Raw genomic sequence first — 14,375 nt, 5'->3', positions numbered from 1 at the left:
GGAGAGAGGACTTCACAGTGGAACAAAGAAGCTGTTCCCACAAACTCCTACATCCCCAAATTTTTTCACAATGTGGAACCGGTCAGTGGGGAAGCAAAAAATGTCGAATTTGTTTTATTTGATGACCTCATGAAAGACAGGAGACACACATTGAGAAGTATACACATAATTGTTTTTCATAGTAAGCTACGATCAGTCAGTGGCCATGCTCCTGTGAGCACAGACATTACACGGCGTCACGGCGTCATGGAACGCGCCCCCTTTTCTACTGAAAGTATAAAACCTACTTCCGACAATTTACATTCGACCAAAACATGAAGCTGTCGCTACATGTTGAAATGGTTTTGCAACTCTACCAAAGGACAATACCAGAGAACGTGGAGATCATCTACGCTGAAATGGTTAAGAAATTATAAAATACCAATTCCAGATTATGGCAAGAACAGCTCAAATAATTAAAGAGAAAGGACAGTCCAACATTACTTTAAGACACGAAGGTCCGTCAATACAGAAAATTTGGTCAGTCAATACGGAAAATTTAAGGAACTGTGTGCAGTCGCAAAAACCATCAAGCGCAATGATGAAACTGTCTCTCATGAGAACCGCCACAGGAAAGGAAGACCCAGAGTTACCTCTGCTGCAGAGGATAAGTTCATTAGAGTAACCAGTCTCAGAAATTGCAGCCCAAATAAATGCTTCGCAGAGTTCAAGTAACAGACACAATTCACATCAACTGTTCAGAGGAGACTGTGTGAATCAGGCCTTCATGGTCGAAATTTCTGCAAAGAAACCACTACTAAATGACACCAATAAGAAGAAGAGACTTGCTGGGGCCAAGAAACAAGAGCAATGGACATTAGACGGGTGGAAATTTGTCCTTTGGTTTGGAGTCCAAATTGGTTTGGTTTGGAGTCCAAATTGGAGATTTTTGGTTCCTGTCTTTGTGAGACACGGTGTTGGTGAACGGATGATCTCTGCAAGTGTATTTCCCACAGTAAATCATGGAGGAGGAGGTGTTATGGTGTGGCCTTGCTGGTGACACTGTCTGTGATTTATTTAGAATTAAAGGCACACTTAACCAGCATGACTACCACAGCATTCAGCAGCAATGCACCATCCCACCTGGTATGGTCTTAGTGGGAATATAATTTGTGTTATATGTGTTATTTCATAGGCGCAATAAGCATAAATTGCAATTATGTAAGGAATTGGGAGGCCACTTGATTTCAACATCTAAACAAAGTATAACAGTTAGTATAACAGTCTTTGGCTAAAATGCTGCTAGCAGTACTTGGTACCGCAATGCCACACACGACAAGCTGTACATGGTACAGCACGACAAACTGTACTTGGTAATGCACGACAAGCTGTACTTGGTACAGCACGACAAACTGTACTTGGTACTGCATGACAAACTGAGCATGAATTTTCCAGGATCAATTTTCATTAATAGTGCTGTTTTAGTAGTGTCTGTTTTGCATGCAATTTGAGGAGTTGAGACATAAAAAGGGTATTGTTAGAAAGGTTAACAAATAATGTCTAAATGTCTTTCAGTGTCCTTATGACCGATTTTGTTGGACCAAACCTCAAATGCAAATGGCGAGTTAAAACCGCTTGTCAGAAAGGAAGAAGTGATCTTTCACCTTTGTTGTTGTGAGTGGCAGGGAAAGGGGCTTGGCGTTTGTGAGTAAATGGGAAGGTGTGCACAGCACAGAATGAAGTGAAAGAGACGAGACCAAAAAGACAACATGAGAACAAGTGGACATAAATGCTCCTAAAAACAAGACATTTTTGATGGGGTAAGACAGTCGATCCAAGCTTATGAGCCATTTGTATATAGGTTGTATTAATTTGTATTAATTTTAAAGTCCCAAAATGGATGTACCAATCACCAACTTTAGCTTTAATTGTCCAGCCCAAAGCATCACTTATCAATTCAGATCAGAGCAGTTCAGCGAGATAGGAAGTGATAGCAGGAGACTCACTGTGTTGAAGTTGGGGAAGAGTCCCACTGCTGATGTGGTGTCCACCGGGAAGGACATGAAGGACTTCATATCCAGAGTGGACTGCATCATAACAGGAGGGGTCCGCACCAACGCTGGGAGACAGCTGCTATGGAAGTCACTTCCTACAGAAAGAGAGAGAGAACGCAATTTAGCAACAGTAGAGAGAGACAAAGCGATAGTGAGGGGAGGATGAGACAGAGAGAAATTAGATACGTAAAGGTCTTCCAAACTCACAGGAAACCATGGTTATATCTGCAGCAGTGCTTGCACACACATGTAATTCATTCCTACGGATGGCATCAAGAGGACGGAGGAAGAGGAGATGGAGCGTGGATAAGTATTTTATTTTATTTAACCTTTATTTAACTAGGCAAGTCAATTACAAACACATTCTTATTTACAATGACAGCCGACACTGCCTTAGACTGCTGCGCGACCTGGGAGCGCAAGTATTCAGTGAAATTCAGTACCTTGCATGTGTGTTTTAATGAAAGTTTGAGTTTTAGCGAGTACTATTAGCATTTGGCGTTTCGCATTTCCATTTCCTGCTGGCTAGGTGGGACGCAGACGTCTCACTTATCCCTAAGAGGTTAAAATTAAATGTGGATTCACCTAGTTTGGTGGAGACCTGAGGAACCTCAAGAGTTAAAACTTCTTAGGGATAGTCTCCTTTTTTTTCCAATTTCGCCTAAAATGACATACCAAATCTATCTCAGCTCAGGCCCTGAAGCAAGGATATGTATATTTACCGTTTGATAGTAAACACTTTGAAGTTTGTGTAAATGTGAATTGAATGTAGGAGAATATAACACAATAGATCTGGTGGAAGAAAATACTAAGAAAAAAACAACCATCTTTGAAATGCAAGGGAAAAGTCCCAGTTCAAGCAATCACTCTGTAAGTCTGATGGTGTCCACCAGATGGCAGCAGTGTATGTGCAAAGTTTCAGACAGATAACTTGAAGTATGAGCGAACTACATGACATCTAGTGTGAAGTCACCCAGGTACATTTGGGCAAATTGTGAAGGAGACATTTGCATTCATATTACATTTTTCTGCAAGAATATCGTCAAATTTGTATGCTTGGACTTCGATTGAACTTTTCCGGTATTAGTAGCCATATTATAAGTTCAACATTTGCAAAACAAACAATTTTTATAACTTCATAACTCTGAACATTAATTCAAATTTTTGTCCAAAAGGAAAAGGCATGCTGTTGTACAAGGTTAGTAGCTACATTTTAGGACACATACAGGGTTACCGGATACTCCCATAAAGCCCAGCTCATTGGCTATCTAGCTAGCTTTGTTGACCCTGATGGGTGCTTATTTGACAAAGTTAGAGTCGTTCAAGTGAAGACCGGCCGCGTCATCGGCGTGCCATGAAGGCGTCGCTCTCTGACCAAATATAGTGTCCTATAGGATATACTACACCGCTAATGATATAGTGAAGTCTGGTTACATTCTAGGATCTCTGAGGAATACATGCGAATGTGATTTGGCTGGTTGACACAACGTTTAGGGTTACATTTTCACAGATTCCTTTCTTTGCAAATTGAACGAGTGGAAATACAAAATCGATCACGCATGCTGTATGGACCTTTTTAGGATATGAAAAATGATTTTATCTAACAAAACAACAACTCATGTTATCTCTGGGACCCTTTAGATGATAGATCAGAGCAAGATTTCAGAATGTAAGTACACGTTTCACCTTCAGAGGTGAATTTATCAAACCTAATGTGCGTGAAAAGTGTTTTGTTGTTAGGAGCTCTCCTCAAACAATAGCATGGCATTTTTTTCGCAGTAATAGCTACTATAAATTGGACAGAGCCGTTATATTAACAAGAATTTAAGCTTTCAGCCGATATAAGACACTTATAAGTACCGACATTTATTGCTTCTCTAAAATCTGCGATCGTGACACAAGGCGCTGCATGATTTACAACTGTCCCGTTGACAGGACGCCGATCCGTTCCAGGTATGAGGTGCTTTAAAATTAAATGCGGATTTACCTATGTCGGTGGAGACCTGAGGAACCTCAGGTTAACCAATCCCATGGTATCTCATGTTTTTATATTTTAACAGCAAAGTTAAGGTCAGTAGAGCTTAGCAAACAAAAAGGGAATACAGAAGTGATTTACGGGACTTTAATGAAGACCAGCCAACCTTTTGGGTAAGTCTCTGAGACATCTAACATTTTCCAGTTGCCGTGTCATTTAAAGGAACCAATAACTCATGCACATCTGCATGGAATAAGGTCAACGTAAAGAGTGTTTATTGAAAATTATTGAAAACATGGAGCAGGCTAACTGACAGCTTAATCCAGAGTTTAAGATTAACGGCCTCAATTAGATCCTCTTTCCTAAGGTCATACCAAACTCTCGATGCAATAGAGCATCCCTCTCATCTCTTTTGATTAAATATTCATTTGACAATGTCAGGCCATAGAACAAAAAAATGTTTTGAACAAAAGCTATTGGTGCTTGAGGCTGGCCTTGTCGTTAAAGCATGTATATGATTCCTCTGCCTGCCATGGTACAAATCTCAGCATCTACCGGCCATACACTGCAGCTCCCTTCTCTCTATCTCCCCTTCATTTCATACTATATCTGTCAAACAATAAAATATGGATGGACAGTAACATTTTGCAGGTATAATTTCACTCATTAAAACATGATTGAGAGATTATGCTCAAATATCAATATAAGTTATAGCACAGCACACCAGTAGCAGATATACACCGGTCATATTAGTGATGCTGTAATCAGAAAGAAACATATGCTAACAATCTCTTTGAACTCTCATCAATATTCAAAGCAGTGATCGCAGCTCCACAGCCAGACTGGAGAGAGACAAAAACAGCCGGCACACTCTGTTCTGAATAACATCAAGGCAATTTGAAATCTGAAATAGTCACTAAGGAAACACAATGACGATTCAAAGAAATGTTGAGCAAATTACAAAACCAAAACAAAATTATTTAATGGCAGCACGCACACACCATTTTTTTTTAGCCTGGATAATACCTGCCGTATTCCTGCCGTAAACCCTGGACCATTGATCATCACATCTAGCTAGCTGCCACTGAGTGACCCAGCCCCGAAGCTAGCCCTGAGCCAGGCGCATCTCCCGGCTAGCAAACGAAATTACCACAACTACACTACCTCTTTCGCCATCTGGCCCGGCGCCCCGCCCCACCACAAGTGGCCCGCAGACGTATTTACATCAGCCTTCAACCAGTCTTTGCCGGACGACAGAGGAGATGCTTCTACTTACCCCGGACTGCTAACTTTAAACGCAGTGTCTCCCGCGTGCTAGCGTAGTAAGCATAGTAAGCACCCTATGGTCACTTGGCTACATAAATGAACAGTCCAGCAGGCATCAGCTATCACGGTACTCCACTTTGTTTACCTAAGTTTATCTTTTGGCCCTAGCTTTGTGTAGTTAACTGTGTGTAGTTAACCCTGTATATAGTTAACCGCCCTTCCCTGCCCATACATTTTACCTGTAGTTGTTGTCTTAGCTGAATAGATCTTGTTGTCTTACACGTTGATGACTTAGCAATCTCCCAATCAACACCTGTGATTGATTTATGCCTCGTTTTATGCCTCTCTCAAATGTCAATATGCCTTGTATACTGTTGTTTAGGGTAATTATCATGGTTTTAGTTTACTGCGGAGCCCCTAGTCCCACTGTACATGCCTTAGATACCTCCTTTGTCCCACCTCCCACACATGCTGTGACCTCACCCAGTATAACCAGCGTGTCCAGAGATGCAACCTCTCTTATCATCACTCAGTGCCTGGGCTTACCTCCACTGTATCTGCACCCCACCATACCCCTTCCTGCACATTATGCCCTGAATCTATTCTACCACGCCCAGAAATCTGCTCCTTTTATTCTCTGTCCCCAAAGCACTAGACAACCAGTTTTGCTAGCCTTTAGCCTTACCCTTATCCTTCTGTTCGTCGGGTGATGTGGAGGCTAAACCAGGCCCTGCGTGTCCCCAGGCTCTCTCATTTGTTGACTTCTGTAATTGAAAAAGCCTTGGTTTCATGACAGTTAACATCAGAAGCCTCCTCCCTAAATTTGTTTTACTCACTGCTTTAGCACACTCCGCCAACCCTGATGTCCTAGCCATGTCTGAATCCTGGCTTAGGAAGGCCACCAAAAAATGTCCATACCCAACTACAACATTTTCCGTCAAGATAGAACTGCCAAAGGGGGAGGAGTTGCAATCTACTGCAGAGATAGCTTGCAAAGTTCTGTCATACTTTCCAGTTCTATGTCCAAACAGTTCGAGCTTCTAATTTTAAAATGAATCTCTCCAGAAATAAGTCTCTAACTGTTGCTGCCTGTTATAGACCCCCTCAGCTCCCAGCTGTGCACTGGACACCATATATGAATTGATTGCCCCCCATCTATCTTCAGAGTTCGTTCTGTTAGGTGACCTAAACTGGAATATGCTTAACACCCCAGCAGTCCTGCAATCTAAGCTAGATGCTCCCAATCTCACGATATGCAACTGTTCAGGGAAGTCAGGAACCAATACACACAGTCAGTCAGGAAAGCAAAGGCTAGCTTTTTCAAACAGAAATGTGCATCCTGTAGCTCTAAATCCCAAAAGTTTTGGAACACTGTAAAGTCCATGGAGAACAAGAGCACCTCCTCCCAGCTGCCCACTGCACTGAGGCTAGGTGACACGGTCACCACCAATAAATCCATGATAATCGAACATTTCACCAAGCATTTCTCAACGGCTGGCCATGCTTTCCTCCTGGCTACCCCAACCAACAGCTCCGCTCCCCTCGCAGCTACTTGCCTGAGCCTCCCCAGCTTCTCCTTCACCCAAAACCAGATCGCAGATGTTCTGAACTACTCTGGACGGTTCTGACCTAGAATACGCGGACAACTACAAATACCTAGGTGTCTGGCTAGATTGTAAACTCCTTCCAGACTCATATCAAACATCTCCAAACCAAAATCAAATCTAGAGTCGGCTTCCTATTCAGCAACAAAGCCTCATTCACTCACGCCGCCAAACTTACCCTAGTAAAACTGACTATCCTACTGATCCTCAACTTCGGCGATGTCATCTACAAAATAGCTTCCAATACTCTACTCAGCAAATTGGATGTAGTCTATCACAGTGCCATCCGTTTTGTTACCAAAGTGCCTTATACCACCCACCGCTGCGACCTGTATGTTCTAGTCGGCTGGCCCTCGCTACATATTTGTCACTAGACCCACTGGCTCCAGGTCATCTATAAGCCTATGCTAGGTACACCAGTATCACTACTTACACACCATCATCTACTCGTCATCATCTGCTCATCTATCACTCCAGTGTTAATCTGCTAAATTGTAATTACTTTGCTACTATGGCCAATTTATTGCCTTACCTCCTTATGCCCTTTGCACACACTGTAAATAGACTTTCTTTTTTTCCTATTGTGTTATTGTGTAACCATCATTGTTGGAAGGATGGTCGGACCAAGATGCAGAGTGGGGTAGGTTAATCATTTTTCATTTATGATAACCGGCACAAAACAAGAAAGAGTAACAAACGAAACGTACAGCTTTGTAGGGCTAAAAAGCAACAATACAAAATCATGATCCCACACACAACAGGTGGAAAAAGGCTGCCTAAATATGATCCCCAATCAGAGACAACGATAGACAGCTGTCTCTGATTGGGAACCATACCAGGCCAACATAGAAAAGAAAAAAACTAGACTACCCACCCTAGTCATACCCTGACCTAACCAAAATAGAGAAATAAAGGTTCTCTAAGGTCAGGCCGTGACATATTGACTTGTTTATTCCATGTGTAACTCTGTGTTGTTTCTGTCACACTGTTTCTGTCACACTGCTTTGCTTTATCTTGGCCAGGTCGCGGTTGTAAATGAGAACTTGTTCTCAACTAGCTTACCTGGTTAAATAAAGGTGAAAGAAAACATGCACATATGCAGGCACACGAACAGAATTTGTGTATCTCTCTCTGAGAAAGCCATCTCAGACAATATAGCCTTACATTTCAAAAGATAGCTGTGCAAAATTCTAACTATTCCTGAGACCTGTATTTGTTTGCTTGAATTTTGAGTGCATATTTACTTATAAACTCAGCAAAAAAAGAAACATCCTCTCACTGTCAACTGCATTTATTTTTAGCAAACTTAACATGTGTAAATATTTGTATGAACATAACAAGATTCAACAACTGAGACATAAACTGAACAAGTTCCACAGACATGTGACTAACAGAAATGGAATAAAGTAACAGTCAGTATTTGGTGAGGCCACCAGCTGCATTAAGTACCGCAGTGCTTCTCCTCTTCATGGACTGCAGCAGAATTTAAAGTTCTTGCTGTGAGATGTTACCCCACTCTTCCACCAAGGCACCTGCAAGTTCCTGGACATTTGAGTGGAATGGCCCTAGCCCTCACCCTCCGATCCAACAGGTCCCAGACGTGCTCAATGGGATTGAGATCCGGGCTCTTCGTGGCCATGGCAGAACACTGACATTCCTGTCTTGCAGGAAATCACGCACAGAACGAGCAGTATGGCTGGTGGCATTGTCATGCTGGAGGGTCATGTCAGGATGAGCCTGCAGGAAGGGTACCACATGAGGGAGGAGGAAGTATTTCTTGTAATGCACAGTGTTGAGAATGCCTGCAATGACAACAAGCTCAGTCCGATGATGCTGTGACACACCGCCCCAGACCATGACGGGACCCTCCACCTCCAAATCGATCCCGCTCCAGAGTACAGGCCTCGGTGTAAGCTCATTCCTTTGACTATAAACGCACACCTGACCATAACCCTTGGTGAGACAAAACCGCGACTCATCAGTGAAGAGTACTTTTTGGCAGCCCTGTCTGGTCCAGCGATGGTGGGTTTGTGCCCATAGGCGACATTGTTGCCGGTGATGTCTGGTGAGGACCTGCCTTACAACAGGCCTCCAAGCCCTGTCCAGCCTCTCTCAGCCTATTGCGGACAGACTGAGCATGGATGGAGAAATTGTGCGTTCCTGGTGTAACTCGGGCAGTTGTTGTTGCCATCCTGTACCTGTCCCGCAGTTGTGATGTTCAAATGTACCAATTCTGTGCAGGTGCTGTTACACATGGTCTGTCACTGTGAGGATGATCAGCTGTCCGTCCTGTCTCCCTGTAGCTCTGTCTTAGGCGTCTCACATTACGGACATGGCAATGTTTTGCCCAGGCCACATCTGCAGTCCTCATACCTCCTTGCAGCATGCCTATGGCACATTCACACAGATGAGCAGGGACCCGGGACATCTTTCTTTTGGTGTTTTTCAGAGTCAGTAGAAAGGCCTCTTTAGTGACTTAAGTTTTCATAACTATGACCTTAATTGCCTACCGTCTAAGCTTTTAGTTTTTTAACAACCATTCCACAGGTGCATGTTCATTAATTGTTTATGGTTCATTGAAGAAGCATGGGAAACAGTGTTTAAACCCTTTACAATGAAGATCTGTGAAGTTATTTGGATTTGACAAATTATCTTTGAACGACAGGGTCCTGAAAAATGGACGTTTCTTTTTTTAATTACCTTTTTGCTTCAAATAAACTAATCTCGTATTACTTCAGGAAGCTAACACGAGTCTTAAGGTCTCTGGCAAGGTTGCCTTCAGAAAGTATTCACACCCCTTGATTTTGTCCGTATTTTGTTGTGTTACAGCCCGAATTTAAAATGGATTAAATATAGCTTTTGTGTCACTGGCCTACACACAATACCTCATAATGTCAAAGTGGAATTAAGTTTTTGAAATGTTTAACAAATCAATAAAAAATGAAAAGCCAAAATGTTTTTTTTGTCAAGAAGTATTCAACCCCTTTGTTATGACAAGTCTAAATATTTTCAGGAGTAAAAATGTGCATAACAAATCACAGCATAAGTTGCATGGACTGTGCGAATATAGTGTTTAACATGATCTCATCTCTGTACCCCACGCATACAATTATCTGTAATGTCCCTCAGTCGAGGAGTGGATTTCAAATGACAGATTCAACCACAGAGAGCAGGGAGGTTTTCCAATACCTCGCAAAGGGCACCTATTTGTAGATGGGTGAAAAAAGAAAGCAGACATTGACGTTATTAATTACATTTTGGATGGGGTATCAATACAGTAAGTCACTACAAAGATACAGGTGTCCTTCCTAACTCAATTGAGGGAGAGGAAGGAAACAGCTCAGTGTTTTCACCATGATGTCAATGGTGACTATAACAGTTACAGAATTTAATGGCTGTGATACGAGAAAACTGAGGATGGATCAACAACATTGTAGTTACTCCAAACTACTCCACAGTGAAAATAAGTAAGCCTTTACAGAATACAAATATTCCAAAACATGGATCTGTTTTGCAATATGGCACTAAAGTAAAACTGATAAAAATCCATAAAAAATGTTATTTTTATTTCCTGAATACAAAGCATTATGTTTGAGTCAAATCCAACATAACACATCACTGAGTACCACAAACATGGTAGAAGCTGCATCATGTTATGGGTATGCATGTCATTGGCAAGGACTAAGGAGTTTTTTTGGTTAAAAATCAACAGAATGGAGCTACGCACAGGCAAAATCCTAGAGGAAAACCTGGTTCAGTTCGTTTTTCAACAGACACTGGGAAACAAATTCAGTTATTCAGCAGGAGAATAACCTAAAACACATGGCCAATATACAATGGAGTTGCTTACCAAGACAACATTGAATGTTCCTGTGTGGCCAAGTTACAGATTTGACTTAAAATGTATGGCAAGACTTGAAAATGACTGTCTAGCAATGATCAATAACCAACTTGACAGAGCTAGAATAATTTAAAGATGGTGTGCAAAGCTCTTAGAGACTTACAGCTGTAATTGGTGCCAAAGGTGATTCGAACATGTACCGACTACTTATGTAAATGAGATATTTCTGTATTTCATTTAACACATTTGCTAACATTTCTAAAAACATGTTTTCACTCTGTCATTATGGGGTATTATCGTATAAGAGTTGAAGTTCCTCTACTCCAGGGTCAAGGTCAATGCCATTTCTATTCTATCTATAAAGGGGGATAGTGGTTCCTCCTTTTAAAGTTGCGTCAGTCTGCGTCACACCCTGCGTGCTGCTGCAGCATTCTGTGGCACGTCATTTAATTCTCAGCCATTTCTTCTGTTACTGTAAGTTATTGCTAGTTTACCCACCAGATGGCATCTTCGAGAAGCATTTGATAGTATTCTGTATTGGCATTACAAGAGAATTTAAAACCTTTCTTGTAATATCATAGTATATGGGATTGATTTTAAGATATTTGGCTTAATTAATTTTATTAATATTATGGTGTTTCCATTCAGAGAAAAACGAAACCCTAAGGTTTTGCATGTGGAAAATATGTGGAAAAATGGAAAATATGGCACTGTACAACGTGATTGTTGGGAGTAGGCTACAGGATTGGAGGATTCTAAATTCTAAATGGTTTGCCTTCATTAGACAACTTTGTTCCAACATTTCTGTAAATCAGTGATATTTCTTCCCAAAGTAATTCGTTATGGATCCATAACTAAATGAACATCTGCATTCTTCACCCTGCCAGCTCCGATTAGTACTATTGAGCACCATTGCATCAACTCGCCATCTGAACGTTCTCTTCCCAGCTTATTGTTCAACATTACAATGCCTGCTTCGGTATTGTGGGAAATGAGACCTGCTCACGTTGTTTTATAGTTAAAATGTAAAGAACAAAAACTCTGCGTTCTTTCAAATGTTTCCTATGGCGGAAATATTGGCATGTCTGTCTATTTCGCAAAATAGCTCGCAATGTGTATATTTGGACTATTTTCAAGTCGGAGGCAATTGTAATCATGAGAATCTCCTCTTTCTAATTACGTAAGCCTGGGCAGCTACCTCGGTTGTCATCAAATGCTAGCCCCTAAATACTTTTTGCCCTTGGAACGCTGAGCTCTCCCCATTGTTTTCCTATGGAGAGGCATGCCGGTCTATTTCACCAAATATCTCACTGTGTACACAGTTTTTTTCAAGTCGGGTGTAACCGGTGTGAAATGGCTAGCTAGTTAGCGGGGTGCGTGCTAATAGCGTTTCAATCTGTAACATCATTCACTCTGAGACCTTCAAGTAGTTGTTCCTCTTGCTCTGCAAGAGCCATGGCCACGGATTTTGTGGAGCGATGGGTAACAATGCTTCGAGGGTGGTTGTTGTCTTTGGGTGCAGAGGGTCCCTTTTGACTTGTTCTATTGTCGTAATAACAGTGTAGCTAACAAATTGTTAGCCAACATAATGTGTAAGGTAACTTATTTGAAAAGTCATTACTTTATTACATTGAGTAGCAAGCTACCCCTTGGTCGTTAGGGCAAATCCAGTCTGTGATAGGAGGGGTGTCTTTCACACCTAGCTCGGCTATTAGACTATTCTTTAGTAAAGGTTGAATAGTCTATTGTTCAGCTATTAGCCCCCCTCTCCAACCTGCAACAAATTGTTGTTCCCATCTCATTCCTTTCCCTCTTCCATGCATCATCATTCTGCTCCTGAGTGGCTCGCTTGTGGGCGTGCTGGCAGGATACGGCAGCATCATCGGTTGTCCGTTAAGAATTCTGCATACAGTACCACATTTTTATGAAGGTGTGGTTATTCAGTGGCGGCAGGGTAGCCTAGTGGTTAGAGCGTTGGACTAGTAACCAGAAGGTTGCAAGTTCAAATCCCCGAGCTGACAAGGTACAAATCTCTCGATCTGCCCCTGAAGAGGCAGTTAACCCACTGTTCCTAGGCAGTCATTGAAAATAAGAATTTGTTCTTTAACTGACTTGCCTAGTTAAACAAAGGTAAAATAATAATTCACGTGCAAATTCTTATATGCTATGGAGGTACATGTGTGTCTTTTTGTCAAGAACAAAACCTTTATTTTCAATCAAAAATAATTGTTCTGAAGGCAACCTTTTCCCCGACACAAAGGAAGTTAAAGCGGACAAGCCATCTCAGGTGAGCAGCACTGGGCTGTATTGACGTATCCTAAAAAGGACATCTGCTGCTTTAGATTGAACGGTCATATCTCAGTTATTGTTTTCATATCTATAAAAAATAAGCTGTTTTCTTTACTTTCAGAGAGCGAGCTGATCAAGGGGTCGAAAATGTAGATATTGCCAGATGTTCACTGTACGAGGAGCAGGCCGAGGAAGCTTTATTGCTGGCAAAAGTGTCCATAACCAGAGGTAATTAAACTGTTCTGTGTTCTTTTTTTTCTCTCCATCTCTACCTGTCTTGTTGTACATGGAACCTGTCTCACATTCATTTATTTAAAAAAACCTTATGATGTCAGCTGCTAATTTTCAGATTTACACCACACAAACACAGCCATTTTCACAAGACTATGTGTTGCTGTCTGTTGCTGAGGGTTAGCCTTGCAATTACCAGGTGGTGAGACACATAGCCTTCTATATTTAAATGTTTCAGGTACACTCTGATAGGTGTCTGCGTCACATACAGTATCTTCTATTGACATTATCTTCTATTGTTTGTCCTCATGTGTCTGTTTTTCAGTATAAAGTACTCTGTAGCCACTTAGTGTGGACACCAGGTGAGACCACACACAACAACAGTCTCTCCTTCACTTCATCCCTATCCCCCTTCCCCCTAAATCCCCAAGGTTACAGTATATTAGCTGTTTTGGTGAACCCCTCCCACATCTGAACTGGCTGACACAGAGGGCACAGCATGATCATAGGTGAGCTCTCTCTATCATGCTCTCTCTATCCATCTGTCACTCGTCTGCAGGTATGTTTTGTTGTGAGAGAGGAAGCCAGTCCCGCCCTCATCACCTCACCCGCTCTTAAGATAACCCTTGGGCCATCTGAGGGCCCAAGGCTGGTTAGGAGACACCGCAATTGTGATGCACTGAGAGAATTTTAGGGTGGCACTGTAAAGCTGTCTGCCGCTGTTCTTACCTCTTTCCCTTTCTGTCTTCTACACCTCTCTCCCCACCTCGGAGCAGCAGTGGTAAACACTGTTGAAGTGTATAATTGTAATACATACATGCAGACACAGCATCATTCAAATAATGGAGTTTGATACACCTGGTATAGGAAATGACTCAGAGATTCATACCTGAACCACACCTTTATTTGCCAAGGTAGAGAACATGATCAGCGAATATATTCAATGTACAGGCTACAATGTGGGAATCTCATGCGTGGTAATATCTACAGTACATTTGTATATAGGACTTGCATCCTTGGCACAATAAAGATATTATATTCTACTCTATCTATATGCAACAGTATAGCTTCCGTCCCTCTCATTCCCCCTACCTGGGCTCAAACCAGGGACCCTCTGCACACAGACAACAGCCACC

General features: G+C 41.9%; 1 protein-coding gene across 2 annotated transcripts in view; it reads right to left on the bottom strand.

The window, feature by feature from the left end:
* The window catches only part of LOC118370107 (zinc finger protein 385B-like), a 143,431-nt gene that overhangs the window by 56,972 nt on the left and 72,084 nt on the right, over positions 1-14,375 (bottom strand). For both annotated transcript variants that reach the window (XM_035754907.2, XM_035754908.2), the window contains one exon: positions 1,986-2,128. In XM_035754907.2, coding sequence (XP_035610800.1) covers positions 1,986-2,128 — 143 coding nt within the window. The remainder of the gene's footprint in view (positions 1-1,985; positions 2,129-14,375) is intronic.

This window comes from Oncorhynchus keta, chromosome 37 (genome assembly GCF_023373465.1).
Source record: "Oncorhynchus keta strain PuntledgeMale-10-30-2019 chromosome 37, Oket_V2, whole genome shotgun sequence".
Classification (NCBI taxonomy): Eukaryota; Metazoa; Chordata; class Actinopteri; order Salmoniformes; family Salmonidae; genus Oncorhynchus; species Oncorhynchus keta.
The sequence above is the reverse complement of the archived record's forward strand: the minus strand, read 5'-3'. Positions and strand labels throughout refer to the sequence as shown.